The sequence below is a fragment of the Elgaria multicarinata genome, chromosome 3, assembly GCF_023053635.1.
Source record: "Elgaria multicarinata webbii isolate HBS135686 ecotype San Diego chromosome 3, rElgMul1.1.pri, whole genome shotgun sequence".
Classification (NCBI taxonomy): domain Eukaryota; kingdom Metazoa; phylum Chordata; class Lepidosauria; order Squamata; family Anguidae; genus Elgaria; species Elgaria multicarinata.
In genome coordinates this window covers 62,961,031-62,977,578 of record NC_086173.1, presented here as the reverse complement: position 1 = coordinate 62,977,578, position 16,548 = coordinate 62,961,031, and the positions used below count along the sequence as shown (strand labels likewise).

Here is a 16,548-nt window from a genome sequence, read left to right as displayed (position 1 = left end):
GCCAGAATGTACCATAGAAATGCTTTATTGTAGAGCGTCCAGCGCTTTTTAAGAGCTCTCTCACAGGCCAGGGTGCTGGTATGCTACTTCACAGACCCTGCAGACAGGTTTTTCCTTACCCCTGCTGCCCCGTGTAAGAGCACACAGGAAGGCCCTCAGGAGCCAATCAACATCCCAGCGTACGGGGTAGCATCCCACCCAAAGGTACCCTGTTTACACTCAGTTGGCCAGCCCCACCTCTCCCAGGACAGTCCATTGCAGGACTCTCAGCAGCCTCCTAATTGCTCATCCTGGGCCAGACAGCAAACTCCTAGACAAGCAATGTCATATGAGTCCATTTTATAAGTGCCCAGTCCTCAGAGGAGCTTTCCCCTTGAGTTTGGGAGCCCATGCGACACCACTATTTTCTGAGATCACACTTCCAGCCGCCTTCACCATCCATCATACTCACGTTGACATCGAAACTAAAGGCCACCCCGTGCCATTGTGCCGCTATCTCCAACACAGTTTACATAACTATCTCAGAGCTATACAAGGCGATTTCTCTTGGATCAGTTTCCTCTGAGCAAGGGCTATAATATTTGTATAAGAGTTTCCTTGCACAGAGCTGAAATGCAGCACCCTCTGGATTGGGATGTGGAAAGTGCATCATGGGCTGTGAATAATCAGGTCACTGCAAGGTAGCATATTAAACAGAACACAGCATGTCCACTGCTCTGCAGCTAGATGGTGAGTTTCCTGAACCCAATCATCCAGAGATGAGTACTACCTGAGGACCTCCTTTTTGATCTCCACAGATGTCCCCTTGCCTGGTAATCAATCCACAAGCCAGCCCAATGCTCCTGTCAGCTTACGGTTGAAACATACAAAGAAGACATGGACGACATTGTGCTCTGAACCACCAACATCCCACTACTTTAGACAGCAGCACTAGTAACAGCCCAACAACAGCGCATGGCTTGTACCAGGAAGCATTGCACGCATTCAGAATGCACTGAATGATGGCTTTCATCCCTGCTATTGACAAAATTGCCTGAACACACACAGCTGCTTTAGACTGAGTCACACTGTTGGTTCATATGGCCCAGAACTGCCTCTTCTGAGTAGTGGTGGCTCTCCTGGGCCTGAGACAGAGATCTTTCCCAATCCTGCTTAACTGGAAGTCCCGTAAATTAACCCGGGACCTTTTGCATGCAGAACATGTGCCCCTCCCCACACAGAGGATGATCAATCCTTAGCAAGTCTCCCCTAAATATCCAGTGTCTCTCATTCATGGGAAAGTTCCAACTATGCAGGGAGCTGGCCCAGTAGCGTGCTCTGCTTCACCACCTTGGGTCCCACAATCATGCTCTTGCTCCAGGATCACATTCAGAGGGCCGTCTTGGCTGCCGTGTCACCTACAGCACCATCAGCCAAGGGACCTGGTTAACCAAATCCCAAGGAAACCATTGTGCACACACTGGAGAATGTGCAAAGGGCCTCTCAGAAGGCCTTCAGAGTAGAAGTACTCCTGCTTGCTCCAGCGGGGGCTAGATGCGGCCAGCAGCGACACTGCGCTCAGAGCTTTGGAAGGAGCTGGCCTCCCAGCGGTCAAAGCGGACCGTCTTGAGATCAGGGCGCCGGAGAAGGAGCGTGAGGAGCTTGCGCAGCACAGCCCGCCGCAGCAGGATATATACCCAGGGGTCCAGGATCTGGTTCCAGGAGGCAAGGCGCACACCGAGGAAGAGCAGCTGGTCATAATTCAGGGCTCCACGGCGATTGCTCACTGACAAGATGATGAAAACCTGGGAACAGAAGGGGGAAGGACAATGGTGAGAGGACAGGACTTCTGCAGGGGCCTGACAGTAGGTTCCTACTATCGGCCCCTCTCTAGTGATTCTAAAAACCTGGAAACAGAGAACTAGGAATACTGCACACGCACATACCAGCTCCTCCCACACAACCACCAAACTAAATCTGCAAGTGCATCCCATCCACCCCCAATAAGCCAGGGGTGTAGAACCTACGGCTTGGTGGCCCAATCCTGCCCTCCTGGGTTCCCAGACCACACCTCCTTTTCCTGCCCCACCACTTTCCCCCTAACCACCAACTGTGTGGGTGGCTTCCCAGCTTTTGTGCAGTTTTTCTCTCCATTTTAAAAGGCTGAAACGCCTTTCCAGAGGCTTAGTTACTGGGAGCAGGGAGCTTCAAGCTAAAACATGCTGGGATTTTGGCAATGCACCCTTTGCCTTTGGCACTGCCCAGCATTGGAATGAGGCCACTGAGAATTTCTCCTAAATGGAATTAGGGTCTCCTACTGAATGGAAATCCAGGCCCCATGCAATAAACACACAACTGTTCCCTGATAAGGGCTTCCTGGTCTCCATGGGCTCACGAGGGGATGGTGGCTTCTTTCATTCTCTGGACCTCCAAGAAGAAAAGGACCTACTAAGTCTGCTTTGAAGATGCCCACACACCACGTCAGTTTGAGCTGATGCTCTGGCTTCTGGATGGCAAAATTCTCCCTAGAAGACACCTCCCCTGACCGGAGAGTCCCATTCCTCAGTCAAGGAGACAACTGTGTGTCTGCATCCCACAGTGCCATAGAGTCTACCCAGCTTGGAGACCTCCCTACTGCTCAGTGGTTCAGCTAGATAATTTTAGACCCTGGACTTCAGGGTCATATGGTGGGAGGCCGTTAGACAGCCATGCACACACTAGCATTTCTGTCCCCCTCCTCCAACTGCCCTGCTTTAAAACTGCTTCAATGTTCCTGAGATGTCAAAACAAAACTATTTGCAAACCCTGATAAGAAATAATAATAATAATACTCTGACTCAGAGTATTACTCTGAGTCAAGAGTATTATTATTATTTGCTATCTGAGCCTGTGCAGCTTTGCATTTCAAACCCACTGAAATCATAGCACCATGACTACACGAATAAAACAGAGTTTCCTTCTGCTGCTGCCCTGATCACCAGCTGCTGTTGGGTGGTCCTTTGGGGACTCCCAGGCCCTGGTCCACTCCCCACTGCAGCCCTGCTAATAGTTCATCATCCTGCTGCAAGCCCTCTCCCAGCTCCCTCCGAGAGACTGTTTGACCCTTTCAATGGCCTTTGTGCCATTCATCCCCCTACTCACCAGTAAGGGGCTCCAGCAGATGCAGGAAACCACCATGATGCCCAACAGCTGCACAACCATCTCAATGTCGTGGGCCTTGGCTCGCCGGTACCCAAGTTTGCGCTGACCGCGGAGCCGGGCTCGCATCAGGGTGAGTCCACTGAATGTGTTACAGACAAAGGAGGCCACCAACGAGACCAAGCCCAGCAAAGAGAAGAGCAGGGCAAAGGCCACATCGGTCCAGGCTTCTACCTTTCGCACCTTGATGAAACACCAGACGCCTTGGGCCTGGATTTCATAGCTCCCAAATTTGCAGAAAGGCAACAGGGCAATGGCTAAGGCGATTGCCCACAGTCCAACCAAGGAAAGCTTTGTCCGGCTTGGTGTGACCAAGGCGGCATGCAACAAAGGACGGGTAATGCCCACACAGCGCTCCACCGCCATTATGAAGCCCAGAAAGAGTGGGCACAATCCAAAGAAGACCATAGAGGCACCAAAGAACTTGCAGAGGGCTCCAGAAGGGTCCATGTCTGCCCAGCCACGCTGCGTGGCGTAGAGATGCAACACAAAGGAGCCCGGGATGACATGGCCTGCTAGGTCCGTGATCACCAGGCTGCTTGCAAAGAGCAGGAACGTGGCCTTGGAGCGGCGCCGGAAGCGAGCGTAGGATTGCACCAGGATCACCAGTGCCACAACGTTCGAGACGGCACCCAGGGTCATAGAGAAAATGGGAGACGCCGCCGAAGGAGCGCTGCTTCGGGACTTCACCAGCTCTGTGTGGCTCGAGGAGTTGTTCATCCGGAGGAGGAAAGGTGGTGTCTGGGAAGAATTGGGAGGGAGGGTGGCAAACATTATGTCAGTGGCTGCCTCCAGGTGCAGGCATCTGCAAGGGCAAAAGAGACATAAGAAACTCAGGCCCTGCCTTTGGGAGCTGTACAGAATCCTATACATTTCACTTACTTTAATTAATAGCTCAACCCTATGCATATCTACCCAGAAGTACGTCCCAGTGCGTTCAATAGGACTTACTCCCAGGTAAGTGTGCATAGGATTGCAGCCTAGATGATGATGGCAATGATGATTAGAAGAACAAGCAGGAAGTTAGGGGAAGAGGGACAAACTTTGGAAGACATCAGCAAAGTCAAGCTACTTCTAGATTCTAGAAGATTAAGGATGCTTCCAGATGGGAAAGGCAGGATAGCTGCACACTGGCTTTTTTAAAGAGTGCAACCAAAAGAGTTGCCCGTACTTCTCCTATCAATTGGGTATCAAGGGTTGAATAGTTTAGGAAACCACACACAAGAGTGGCACTGGGGAGTATTTGAAAAGTACAGCAAGTATTAGAAAATAAAGAACATAAGAACCATGCTGGATCAGACCGAAGGTCCATCTAGTCCAGCACTCAATTCACACAATGGCCAACCAGCTGTTTGCCAGGGACCAACAAAGCAGGACATGGTGCAACAGCACCCTCCCACCCATGTTCCGTAGCAACTGGCCCAAATAGGCTTACTGTCTCAGATACTGGAGGCAGCACATAGCCATCAGGGCTGATAGCCTTCTCCTCCAGGAATTTATCCAACCCCCCTTTTAAAGCCATCCATATTAGTGTCCATCACTAATATGTAAACTTGTAACATTAATTTTCTTTTGCAAAAATAAAACACATCTTCTTCTTCTTCTTCTTCTTCTTCTTCTTATTATTATTATTATTATTATTATTATTATTAGAAATCAAAGTTACATTGTACTTTCCATTCCCCATCTCACAGTAAATGAGGAGTGGTGTTTTTTTTAGTTTATTTCTAACATTAGGATTAAACAATGTAAACACATTTAACCTATTATTACATACACAAGAAAGCTTGTGACGAATGCTCTGTCACATTCTTTGGATTGTACAAGTCATCGCAATTTTTAAACAGGAACGAAATGCCCCAAACCCCCCTGATGAGGATGAGTTGGGCCTCTCCCTGGGAACTAGAATCTACTCTTCCAATGGTCGTCAGGTCAAGAACAAGCTGAAACAAATCATGAATCTAGAAGAGTAATCCCAAAATATCAGCCCATTATAATTTATACTTTGCCATTAAATACACAGCTGAAAAAGATCCAAAAGCCACAGAAGGATAAAACTTTTATGAAGACCAACTAAAATGTCACATAATAGTGTAGGCAAGCTTTCAAGTTTTCTGTAACTCTTTATGCAGGATGTTAAGTAAAATGATAAGAGTTGGTGGGAAAGTCCGTAGTTTCTGGAAAGGTCTGCAGTTTCTAACAGTTTTAATATTTATTTATTTATTTATTACATTTTTATACCGCCCAATAGCCGAAGCTCTCTGGGCGGTTCACAAAAATTAAAACCATCATAAAACAACCAACAAGTTAAAAAACACAAATACAAAATACAATATAAAAAGCACAACCAGGATAAAACCACGCGGCAAAATTGATATAAGGTTAAAATACAGAGTTAAAACAGTATAATTTAAGTAAAAAATTAAGTGTTAAAATACTGAGTGAATAAAAAGGTCTTCAGCTGGCGACGAAAGGAGTACAGTGTAGGCGCCAGGCGGACCTCTCTGGGGAGCTCATTCCACAACCGAGGTGCCACAGCGGAGAAAGTTTTAAGACAGAGAACACTAACTCAAGATTCTAGATCATCTATAAAAATGAGGGACCAACCATCACTTTGTCCCTATAGCCCTGAAGTCTGTTTTTCACCTAGTTGAGTCTAATCTGAGTTCAATGGGACTTACCCCTAGGTAAGTGTTCTCAGGATTAGACTGTTAGGGTAGGGTATATGTAGGATTCCACCCTAACGGTGCACTCCTACACATATATACTCAGAAATAATAAGTATTAAGCTCAATGGGGCTTATTCCTAGGGAAATATGATGGTTGCTTTTGTCAGAAAAACACCTCCCGTCCCGCAGTCTATCTTATTATTATTATTATTATTATTATTATTATTATTATTATTATTATTTATTTATTTATTTATTTATATAGCACCATCAGTGTACATGGTGCTGTACAGAGTAAAACAGTAAATAGCAAGACCCTGCCGCATAGGCTTACAATCTAATAAAATCATAGTAAAAGAATAAGGAGGGGAAGAGAATGCAAACAGGTACAGGGTAGGGTAAGCAGGCACAGGGTAGGGTAAAACTAACAGTAGAAAGTAACAGTAGAAGTCTGCACAACATCAAGTTTTAAAAGCTTTAGGAAAAAGAAAAGTTTTTAGTTGAGCTTTAAAAGCTGCGGTTGAACTTGTAGTTCTCAAATGTTCTGGAAGAGCGTTCCAGGCGTAAGGGGCAGCAGAAGAGAATGGACGAAGCCGAGCAAGGGAAGTAGAGGCCCTTGGGCAGGCGAGAAACATGGCATCAGAGGAGCGAAGAGCACGAGCGGGGCAATAGTGTGAGATGAGAGAGGAGAGATAGGAAGGAGCTAGACCGTGAAAAGCTTTGAAGGTGCAATCATATACCCTCTTACCTGGGAGGAAGGCCCATCTAGTTCAATGGGCCTCAATTTTGCATAGATATAAGAACATAAGAAATGCCATGCTGGATCAGACTGAGGGTCCATCTAGTCCAGCACTCTGTTCACACAGTGGTCGATTATTTGCCGACCAAGGGACCCCTAAGCAGGAAACAGTGCAACAGCACCCTCCCACCCATGCTCCTCAGCAACTGGTGTATATAGCCTTAATGCCTCTGATACTGGAAGTAGCACATAGCCATCAGGACTAGTAGCCATTGATAGCCTTCTCTTCCAGGAATTTATCCAACACCTTTTTAAAGCCATCCAAATTGGTGGCCATCACCACATCTTGTGGTAGTGAATTCCATAGTAAAACTATGCACTGTGTAAAGCAATGCTTCCTTCTAGTTGGGATATTTTATTCCAACATGCATCACTGTATACCTGCATACATTGACCCACATGTTCCATTTGGATGCCCATTTTCTCAGTTTGGAGAGATTCTTTTTGAGCTCCTCACAATCCCTTTTTGTTTTAACCACCTTAAATTATTGGTTTTATCAGTAAACTTCGCCATTTTGACGCTCACTCCTAATTTTATGACCAAGTTAAAAATAATTGCTCCCAATACAGATCTCTGTGGGACCCCACTATTTACTTCCCTCCACTGGGAAAAATTACCATTTATTCCTTCTGCTTTCTGTTCTTTAGCCAGTTACTGATTTATAAGAGGACCTCTCCTCTTATTCCATGACAACTAAGTTTGCTCAGGAGTCTTTAATGAGGGACCTTGTCAAAAGCCTTTTGGAGCTCTTTGAGAATTCTAGGATGGATACCATCCAGGCCTGGTGATGTATTTGCTTTTAATTTGTCAATAAGGTTAAGCACACCATCTTTTGTCACCACTATTTACCTCAGTTCCTCAGACTCCCTTCCTGAAAGCATTGGTTCAGGCACAGGTACCTGTCCTATAGCAGTGAACACCGATGCAAAGTTTTCATTCAGCTGCTCTGCAATCTCCCTGTCCTCCTTTAGTACCCCTTTAACTCAATTGTCATCCAGCTATCCAACTGCTTCCCTAGCTGGTTTCCTGCTTCTGATATATTTAAAATATTTTTTTCATGGTTGGCCTTGATATTGTTAGTGATATGCTCGTCAAAATATATTTTTGCATCTCTTATGGGGCCTGTTCAGAAGACACCTTAAACCCTGCAGGTTAAGGCTTTTGGTTAAGTGCAGGGTTTGAGGTGTCTTGTGCGATGCATTTTGCTAACCCCTGCTCACTCACTAACCACTGTTGGGCTATCTGCAGAAGGGTTAGCAGCTCTATCCATGGTTTAACTGTTGTGTGTGACAGCACAGTTTGTGGTTAGTGCTAACCCCAGAGAACCACAGTTTTGCTAATCACAGAGCCTGAAGTGTTGTCCCTTCGTATGCTTGCATCGCTTTTGTGCAAGTGTGTGTTCCCTTTTATTTTCCTCACTTGGGCAAGACTTCCATTTTCTGAAGGAAGCCCTCTTTTCTACAATAGCTTCCTTGATACTGCTAGTTAACCATGCCAATGACCTCTTGGACTTGGTGCTACCTTTCTTAACCCATAGTATACATTTTAGCTGTGCTTCTGTTATTGTGGTTTTGAGCAACTTCTATGCATTTTGCAGGGATTTAACCCCCCTGACTCCCCCTTTCAACTTCCTTTTTACCAGTTCCCTCATTTTAGAGAAGTTTCCTCTTTTGAAGTCAAATGTGACTGGATTGGACTTCCTGGGCAGTTTCCTACTTAAATATAAATTTAGCCTGATAGCACTGTGGTCACTATCACCAATAGGTTCAACAACATTTACATCTCACACTAGGCCCTCGACAATGCCATTTAGGATTAAAAATATTTATAAGACTGTGCTGCTAGACCCATTTAAAACTGCAGTTTTGGAGGCTTCAACACCATGCTAAGCTTTCTCTCTCTCCCACTCCTCATCCTTGTTATTATGCTTAACAATCAGTCTGAAGAGGAGTTGTGGGGGACTGGAAAGCTTACTCATTCGCTTGCAACATTTTAGTTGGTCCTAATACTGTGGCATTGAGCTTTTGTTTTCTAACACACCAACATGGCTACCTACTAAATTTTTGTATTGTTTGGAAGAGAAGCACATTCTTCTTAAACTGGATAATGGGATGTGGTGGTCTAATTCTTCTATTAGCACCAGAAGCAAATTGTATTAAGTTATAGCTATCATTACCAGTTTTGTAGCAGGTGTGTGTGTGTGCTTAAATAAACAGCTTTCAGTAGTAAGCATATGCAGTATAATTGAATTGCTTCTCTCTCTTTTTTTAATTCCTATTGTCTGGCTCAACTAACCTGGGGCTATATTCGGAACCAGATGATTGAGTCATAGCTCCTATTAAGGCACTGTCACTCCTAATTGCCTCTGTGAAGGAGAAACAGAATCACCCCAGGTACACTTAAAAACATAGCACAGATTTGTTAACCCCTTAATAGCCTTTAACCGTCCTTTTGTAGTCACAATCTAATCCCCACCAGTGATAGAGATGTTAAAAGCAGGGAGGAGGTTGGGAAGAAGTTTATTTGCTACTTTAATCATAGCAGTAGTGGAGTTTGTGTATTTGTTACTTTACTACATTGGTAATAATGTGGACTAATTAATGAGGTTATTAGGACTACAATGTTAATTGGCTTGATCAGTTATAAAACTTTTAATGGACTAAAAAAGTGCCTTCAGTTGTATTTTTTTGCACATACAAGTACTTATAAAAACTGCAGATGGCAAACACCATCTTTAAAAAGGTGTGTGCACACACACTTCTCTCTTAAAAGACTGTTCATTCCAAAGGGGATACCTCTTCTCAAAGGATGCCTGGTACAACCAAGTATGTACCTGGCTTCAGGAATATTTTTTTTCTAGATGCACCTTAAATGCCAATTTTGTCAATTAATCAACTGAAGCTCATCTGATAAACCAATTAAAATGTATTCAATTGCATTGTCTTGCATGATAATGTGGTACATGAGTTAATGAGGCACTAGGCTCCCAGTCTGCATTATCTAATGCAAGCCATGCCCTTTCAATCCAACAGTTCAGCCTTAGCCAATCTGATGCCCTCCAGATGTTTGGGCCCTTCACTCCCCTCAACATGGCCAATGGTCAGGAATGCTGGGAATTGTTGTCTAAAACATCTGGAAGGCACCTAGTTGGGGAAAGGCTGCAACAGTCCATTCTGCTCAATTCCTACCATGCATGGGAAACAGCAACAGCACTTTCTGCTTCTGTATCAAGATGGGGCCCTTTCTAGAGCCTGCAGTATCCCGAGCTACCACTTAACTGTCACATATGTATAAGTTAATCACATACTTATAAGTTAATCACCCGATTCTTTTGCTCTGAGAGCAATCCCTCTTGAAGAACAAGTAGTAGGCATGGATTAGAATCCCCACTCCGAGCTATGCTTGGACACCCTGATTGAAACCATAACAGAGTAGTCAAGTTATGTTAACATGGAACTATGATTTTCTGTAACAACCCCCCAGCTGTTTCTGCCTCTGTTGAGAGAACTTGTAATGGCACATATCACACTCACTTCATTTACATTAACTTCAAATGACTGCCAACACAAGAGACAACCACTAGCAGGGTTTAGCATCCCTACTCCACAAGTGTAAAGGAAACATTCGAAGGAGCAATTTCCAGAGGGGCTGCCCTGTTAGCTGTTGCACATCCAGCCTCTGTTGTTTTTGCTGCATCTTGAATCAAATCATCACAATCCCATTACGGTAACACTATATCCCTCTTGCTCATTTATACCTCGTAGGACACCTAATGGCATTGGTTGCCATGAAATGTGAAATAAATGGCAGGAAATAACACTATGAAAGCAGTAGATGGAATGTGTAATGTGCCGCAGCAGTTATCAGTGCATTTCAATACCACTGTGAAGCAGTAGTGTAAACCTAGCCACACAGTCTTAGGGTGCTTTCAAGACCATTTATTCCAGCATAGGCTTTCGTGGACACTACTCACTTCATTGGGTGCAGGAAACGTTAACCTCAAAGTGGCAGATCTTCCTATTATTATTATTAATAATAATAATATTAATATTTATTTATAAAGCGCCATCAATTTTCATTGCACTGTACAGAATAAAACAAAACAAGACAATCTGCCATATGGCTTACAATCTAAAATCACCATTAGAGGTTAAGCGCTTCATGGATCACATCTAATGAAGCATACGGGTCCACGAAATGGAAGGGTTAGTCTCGAAGACTGGCGCAAGATTACCTGCGATTAAAAAAATCGTTCCTTCTCCCTTTGCTGGTCCTCTTGAACCATCATGGCTGTGGGCACAGCACGTAACAACAGTCCTCTCGCCTCAAGACGGGAAGTCTCCGCTTATCTCGGACGGGTCTCGGAACAGAGAGGCCCCGTTGAGAAGACACCTTAAACCACGGCTTTAACCACGGTGGTTACGCGAGAAAGCCGGGTCATGTTCAGAAGGCACCTTAAACCAAGGCTTTAACCACAGTGACTAAAAGCCTTATTCACAGTGGTTAAAGCCATGGTTTAAGGTGTCTTCTAAGCACGACCCGGCTTTCTCGCGTAACCACCGTGGTTAAAGCCGTGGTTTAAGGTGTCTTCTGAAAGGCGCAGAGAGACGCTCAGACCTTTAGGGCGGGTACGGTCGGTGGGCTCGTCCGTCTTGAGGAGATCGCCCTCATAATATCCTTATCAGATCTCTCTCTCTCTCTCTCTCTCTCTCTCTCTCTCTCTCTCTCTCTCTCTCTCTGGTATTCCGGAGTCATCGACCAAGAGTTCACCTTTCGGAGCCCACCGACCGCCAGTTGCTGCCTCTCCTCCGCTGCGCTCCCTTCCCGTCCCATCGAAGTAGCTGGGATGGAGAGCTGGCGGGAACTGGTCGAGCCCTGAGGCGACTCACCTTCTGCAGCAATCCCTCTCGCGCGCGCGCTCCCAGTGCGTCCAGGTCTCGCCTGCAATTGCGTCCCGGGAGAAGTTGAGCTCCGCCGCGGCTCCTCGACCGCACTCCGGCCAAAGTACTCACAGCGCTCGGCTCCGCCCGGCTTTGCCTCTGCCTCACCCTTTCTTGCTCCTCCGCCGGTTATAAGGCGCGACGGGCTGAGGCACTAGGGGGCGCGCTGAACTCCTCCTCCGCGCTCGGCCCGCACGAGGGGGCGGCGCACTCCCAAGAAGGGCTTGCTCCAAGACGCCTCTCCTGCAGGGAAAGCTCTTCGGTAGCCCCGCGCACAAAAAGATGGTGTGCTCAAGGGAACGGGCGAAGTCTCGGTTGCTGGTTCGATAGTCGCTGACACGGATTAGGTCCCCAACACCACCCCGAGCTTGCGTTGAAAGGGAGGAAATAGTGTGGGTCTGTAATGCAGCCTTTAAATAGCCTTTAAGCACCCTGAGTAGGAGCACGGCCAGTTGGATAAAGGAAGTAAAGGGTTCAATTAATTCCTCTTAAGAGAGCTCATACCTGCACCCCATATTTCGACACCTGGAGTGCTTCCTTCTAGCACTACCAATTAAAAGACTTCGGGCATCTTTTTCTGTCATTGAGAGATAGTGTGGTGTAGTGGTTAGAGCGTTGGACTGGAGATCCCATTCTAGTCCCCACTTGCCTTGAAACTCACTGGGTGACTTTTGGTCAGTCACTGACTCAGCCTAACCTACCTCACAGGGTTGTTGTGAGGATAAAATGCAGAGTGGGGAGGATCATGTATGCCACCTTGGGGTCTTTGGAGGAAAAGGCAGGATAAAAATGTAACAAATAAGTAAATAAATACATTTCCTCTTTAATGGGTTTTCTATGGAAAGAAAAAGACACAGAGGAAGAAGTGGGAAAACTTGGGAGGGATATGAGTGGAAAATGTCATTGTTTGGGGGGTGGGAGGAAACCCTGCCCCACTCCCCGGTAATATTCCTGTGAATGAGGCAGTGCGATTGAACAATAAAAACCTTTTCTGGAAGCACCTCTGACTTTCAAGAACTAAGAAGGCCTGAGACCAGCCGTGAACTTAAGATGGGGCCTTGAGATACACTCTTCTACTCTCAAGTAGTCCAACTTTCAACTCTCCCCAATAGCCTGCTGTCAGCCTCTCCCAAATCACAGCAGCACCTACCATGATTCCAGGCCATATTCGCTGTGGTTAGCCTCCAACAAGTTGAAGCTGTTTTTGGTATTTTCTTAGGTTCAGATCTCAGCTGACAGGTTGGGCACATGATGGGGGCAATGCTCCTATCTGAGGACTCTGAGTGTGTGTGTGTTATTTTATGACCCTGTTCAGACAACACACTAAGCCACAGTGGTTAAGCATTTTGAGCTAAACATTATGGCTTAGCGTGTTGTGTGAACCATGACTTAACATGTCATGTGAACCATGCCTAACGATGGTGGCTACATAACCATGGGTTAAACATGCTCACTAATCATTTGCTGCAAAAGGGTGAGCGGCCTAGCCATGACTTAGCCTGTTGTCTGAACAGGCCCATTGTAAGTTATTTTTAACAATAAAGACCCCCCCTCCCTCCTTCCCAATTGTATAGTTGATGGTACAAGACATAAAAGAATAAGCACCCTTTCCCATGCTTCCTTCCCTACACCCTCATCTGGGAACTATATTTAAATTCCTATCACCTGGAGATAGTGGTGGGTGGCTGAGGGGGAAATTTGTCTAGACCCAACAAAGTGTTGCCTTGTTTTGAGCCTAAGGTCTGCTTTATCACAAGATGAGAGTTCCTACACAGTCGTCACAAAAGCTCCTGCGAAATGCATCTTACATGTATACACAACAAAACACCGTACATCTGCACTTGTGTCATGGTGTGTTACACGCAGGGTTCATGCAGCGTCCTATATCTATGCAAGAAATGTGTGAAGAGGCCCTCAGAGAGGCTGGGTCAAAGCGTCATTGCTACTAAAGGTTCACCCCACAGCATGAGGTTATGAAACCTTCAGGGTAATGAAAATGGGATGTGGTGTTCTCTGCTGTGTTTCTGGGAGGGTTACCCAATAGCTCAACAGCCTGCATTACGGAGGTACACCCGTTCTTTATTCTCCTAGAGAGATGTGTGTTTGTGGGTGTTCCTGCTAGGGCCCCTGTGAAAGCAGAAGTGATGGGGGAGTCTGTTTATTCTCTTGTGCTGAGTGCAGACTGTGAGATACGGATGCATTAGAATAGGCAGTGGGGATCTCTTCCTTCCACCAGCATGTGAAAGAGCGGTGAGGGTGGGGAGACAACAGCTAATTCACATCAACACCCAAAGACACTCCTGGGAATTGAGGTAGAGACAGCAAAGGGATTAGCGGAAGGTTAGAGTCAGGAATAGAAGCTTCCGAACCCATTGCTGGCCAGCGGGCAGTGTTGTGGCAAGACGCCAGGTAGATGTCCTGTCACAGCCTTCTCCATATTATGAGATCAGCACTGGCTCCAAATTTCTGGGGGGCCTTGGGCAACACATCCTCCATGGCCTCCTCCCTCAGTGGGTCTACTGTCTCCTCACCATTGTTACCAGCTGCTCTCACTCCTCCTCCTCTTCCTCATCACTGCTACTGCTTGCTGGGCAGAGCCGGTGAGCGAGTAGGCAATGGCATCTTCTCCTTTTCACCACTGTGACGTTACATTAGACTAGGCCTACCGCATAAACCCTTCTCAGGCTAAGCATCACCAGTTGAAAACCTGAGGGAGGATTAAATAAAACCTTTCTCTTAGCTATGAGGGAAACAGGTTAAATATAGGATTTGTTTTTAAACGTACTGTGGGTATATTCTGGTGAGGGTGTTTGATAACTGAGGCAGGTAAATAATGCTAAGCTGACACGTGGTAATTGGTAGCTAACAAAATAATAATAAGTTTATTGTCATGTTAAAAGCTTTAAATGAAAATATAATGCTTCTAATCTTGCTTAATCTAAACTCTTCACACACCAACCACCTCTCCCTCTCTCTCTCTCTACACCAATCCTATATACCTAGTAATTAATCTCTTCTCACTCCACAAACAATTCTAATTCCCACCAACAACCTAACTAACCTCCCTTCAGTCACTCTTTATATACTCCTTCCCCCACCTTACTTATTACATCACAAACCACACCCACTCAATTCTAATATTCCATACTCACCAGACATACTAAGCAGATGCATACAAGATACGCAATTGTGGCGTAACGCCACAATGACTACCATTGTCTGCGCCAGAGGAAGAGGCAGGTGAACAAGCAGGTTACAATGGCAAAGAGGAGCAGCAAGGTCAGGTCCAGGGGGCTGTCAGTGGATCCCTCCCTGCCGGAGTGTGGGCCTTCAGCAGCAGCTGCCCAGCCATGCCTACCCTTGATGCTGGCTCTGCATGCGATGCAGCCTGGCTATCTGCTCGATTCTGAGTTGCAAGTATATAAAAAAGAAGCATCTAGTAGCTAGAACACCCCAATGCTTCCTGCTTTCTCTTGTTCCTATTCTTGATTGTAGGGCTGGCGGTGGGGTGGCGGTGGGGGTTAAGCAGGGTACAACATGAGCATGATCAGAATAGGAAGGGCCTAGGACCAGTTTTCCACTCAAACGGTTCTTAAAGCTCACAGGGGCAGGGCCTGCCCAAGACCACACTGCTGTTGGCATATGTATCTCTCACCCACGGACAGAAACACTATGGCCTTTCTTTGAAGTGCAGCTATGTGTTTATAGTGAAACCTGATATCCAGCAGAACGGCATGACTGTTCTGTAAGGCTGTACGTGTGTGTAGAAGAAAGAATGACAGCATTTTTAATCTCTGCTGCTTGCTGGGGTAGAATCATAGCCTTCCAAGCACAAAGCAAAGCAGATTCTGCTTAGTTGACCCACACTCCAAGATTGCAGGAACTATCAGGAGATGGAGCTGTAATCCAGAGGAGAAAGGCAATAGGCAGCAGGTCAGGACTGCATTGTGCCAGCTTCATCCACAGACTGACGCACATGTTACACAATCCAAGTAAAGTGTGTCTGACTGAAACATAGTTCAGATGAGGCTTCCCCAATTGGAAGCCCTCTATATGGGTTAGACTACATGTCCCATAATCCCTAGCCAACATGGTAAATGGACATGAATGATGGAAACTGTAGTCCATCACACCTGGAATGCACCAGGTTGAGAGAGGCTGGCTTAGACCCAGAATAATACTCCAGCTAGTCCCAACCTCCACTCCTGTAGCCAAGGAAGAGATGGGGATGGCCTTGCTGTGAGAACTGTCATGCTGCCAATCTCCACATTTAAACAAAAGTGAGGACTAATGAGCTCATGTAAGAGCTGGCTCTGTGCGGCGGTGTGTGTGTGTGTGTGTGTGTGTGGCGCACAAGCAGAAAAGCTTTAAATGCTTGAAATAATAAAAACAAAGTTGCACTGCGTTCGAGTCCTAACTCTACCATCAACTCACTTGGTGGCCTGAGGAGAGCTCTCTCCACCTCTGCCTCCCCTGTGAAATGTGGTGGTGGTCATAATCATGAGTATTACACAGTTGCTGTAAGCATTTGCTTTTCAAATCTCTTTGCCCCCCTCTTATCAACATCTCCTCTTCTTTATTGTCATTGGCCCTCTCGTCATCTCCATTTTGCTGGTACATTCTTCTTAGCTAATCTTAGGGTTATTTCCTTTATGTCATTCCGTCCATCCTCTCTCTCTCTCTGTCCCCATTCAGAAGACACCTTAAACCACAGTTTTAACCACAGTGGTTAAGCCAGAAAGCCTTATTTACCGTGGTTAAAGCCATGGTTTAAGGTGTCTTCTGATCACGACCTGGATTTCTTGTGTAACCACCATGGTTAAAGCCGTGGTTTAAGGTGAACGGGGCCTCACTCTTGCTGTCTCTTTTCTCCAGAACTCATTGCCTCCTAACATCCTCCTTGCAACTGTTTTTAGTTGTACCTACCCATTTATCTGGGAGTAAGCCCCGCTGAATTCAATG

General features: G+C 46.0%; 1 protein-coding gene across 1 annotated transcript; it reads right to left on the bottom strand.

Moving 5' to 3' along the window:
• Window positions 1-322: 322 nt before the first annotated feature.
• PTGER1 (prostaglandin E receptor 1) lies at window positions 323-4,022 on the bottom strand. Its single transcript, XM_063120494.1, has 2 exons — window positions 3,121-4,022; window positions 323-1,784 (listed from the first exon to the last, which is right to left on the bottom strand). The coding sequence occupies exons 1-2, from the start codon at window positions 3,949-3,951 to the stop codon at window positions 1,530-1,532; spliced, it is 1,086 nt and encodes a 361-aa protein (XP_062976564.1). The 5' UTR covers window positions 3,952-4,022; the 3' UTR covers window positions 323-1,529.
• Between the last annotated feature and the right edge of the window lie 12,526 nt (window positions 4,023-16,548).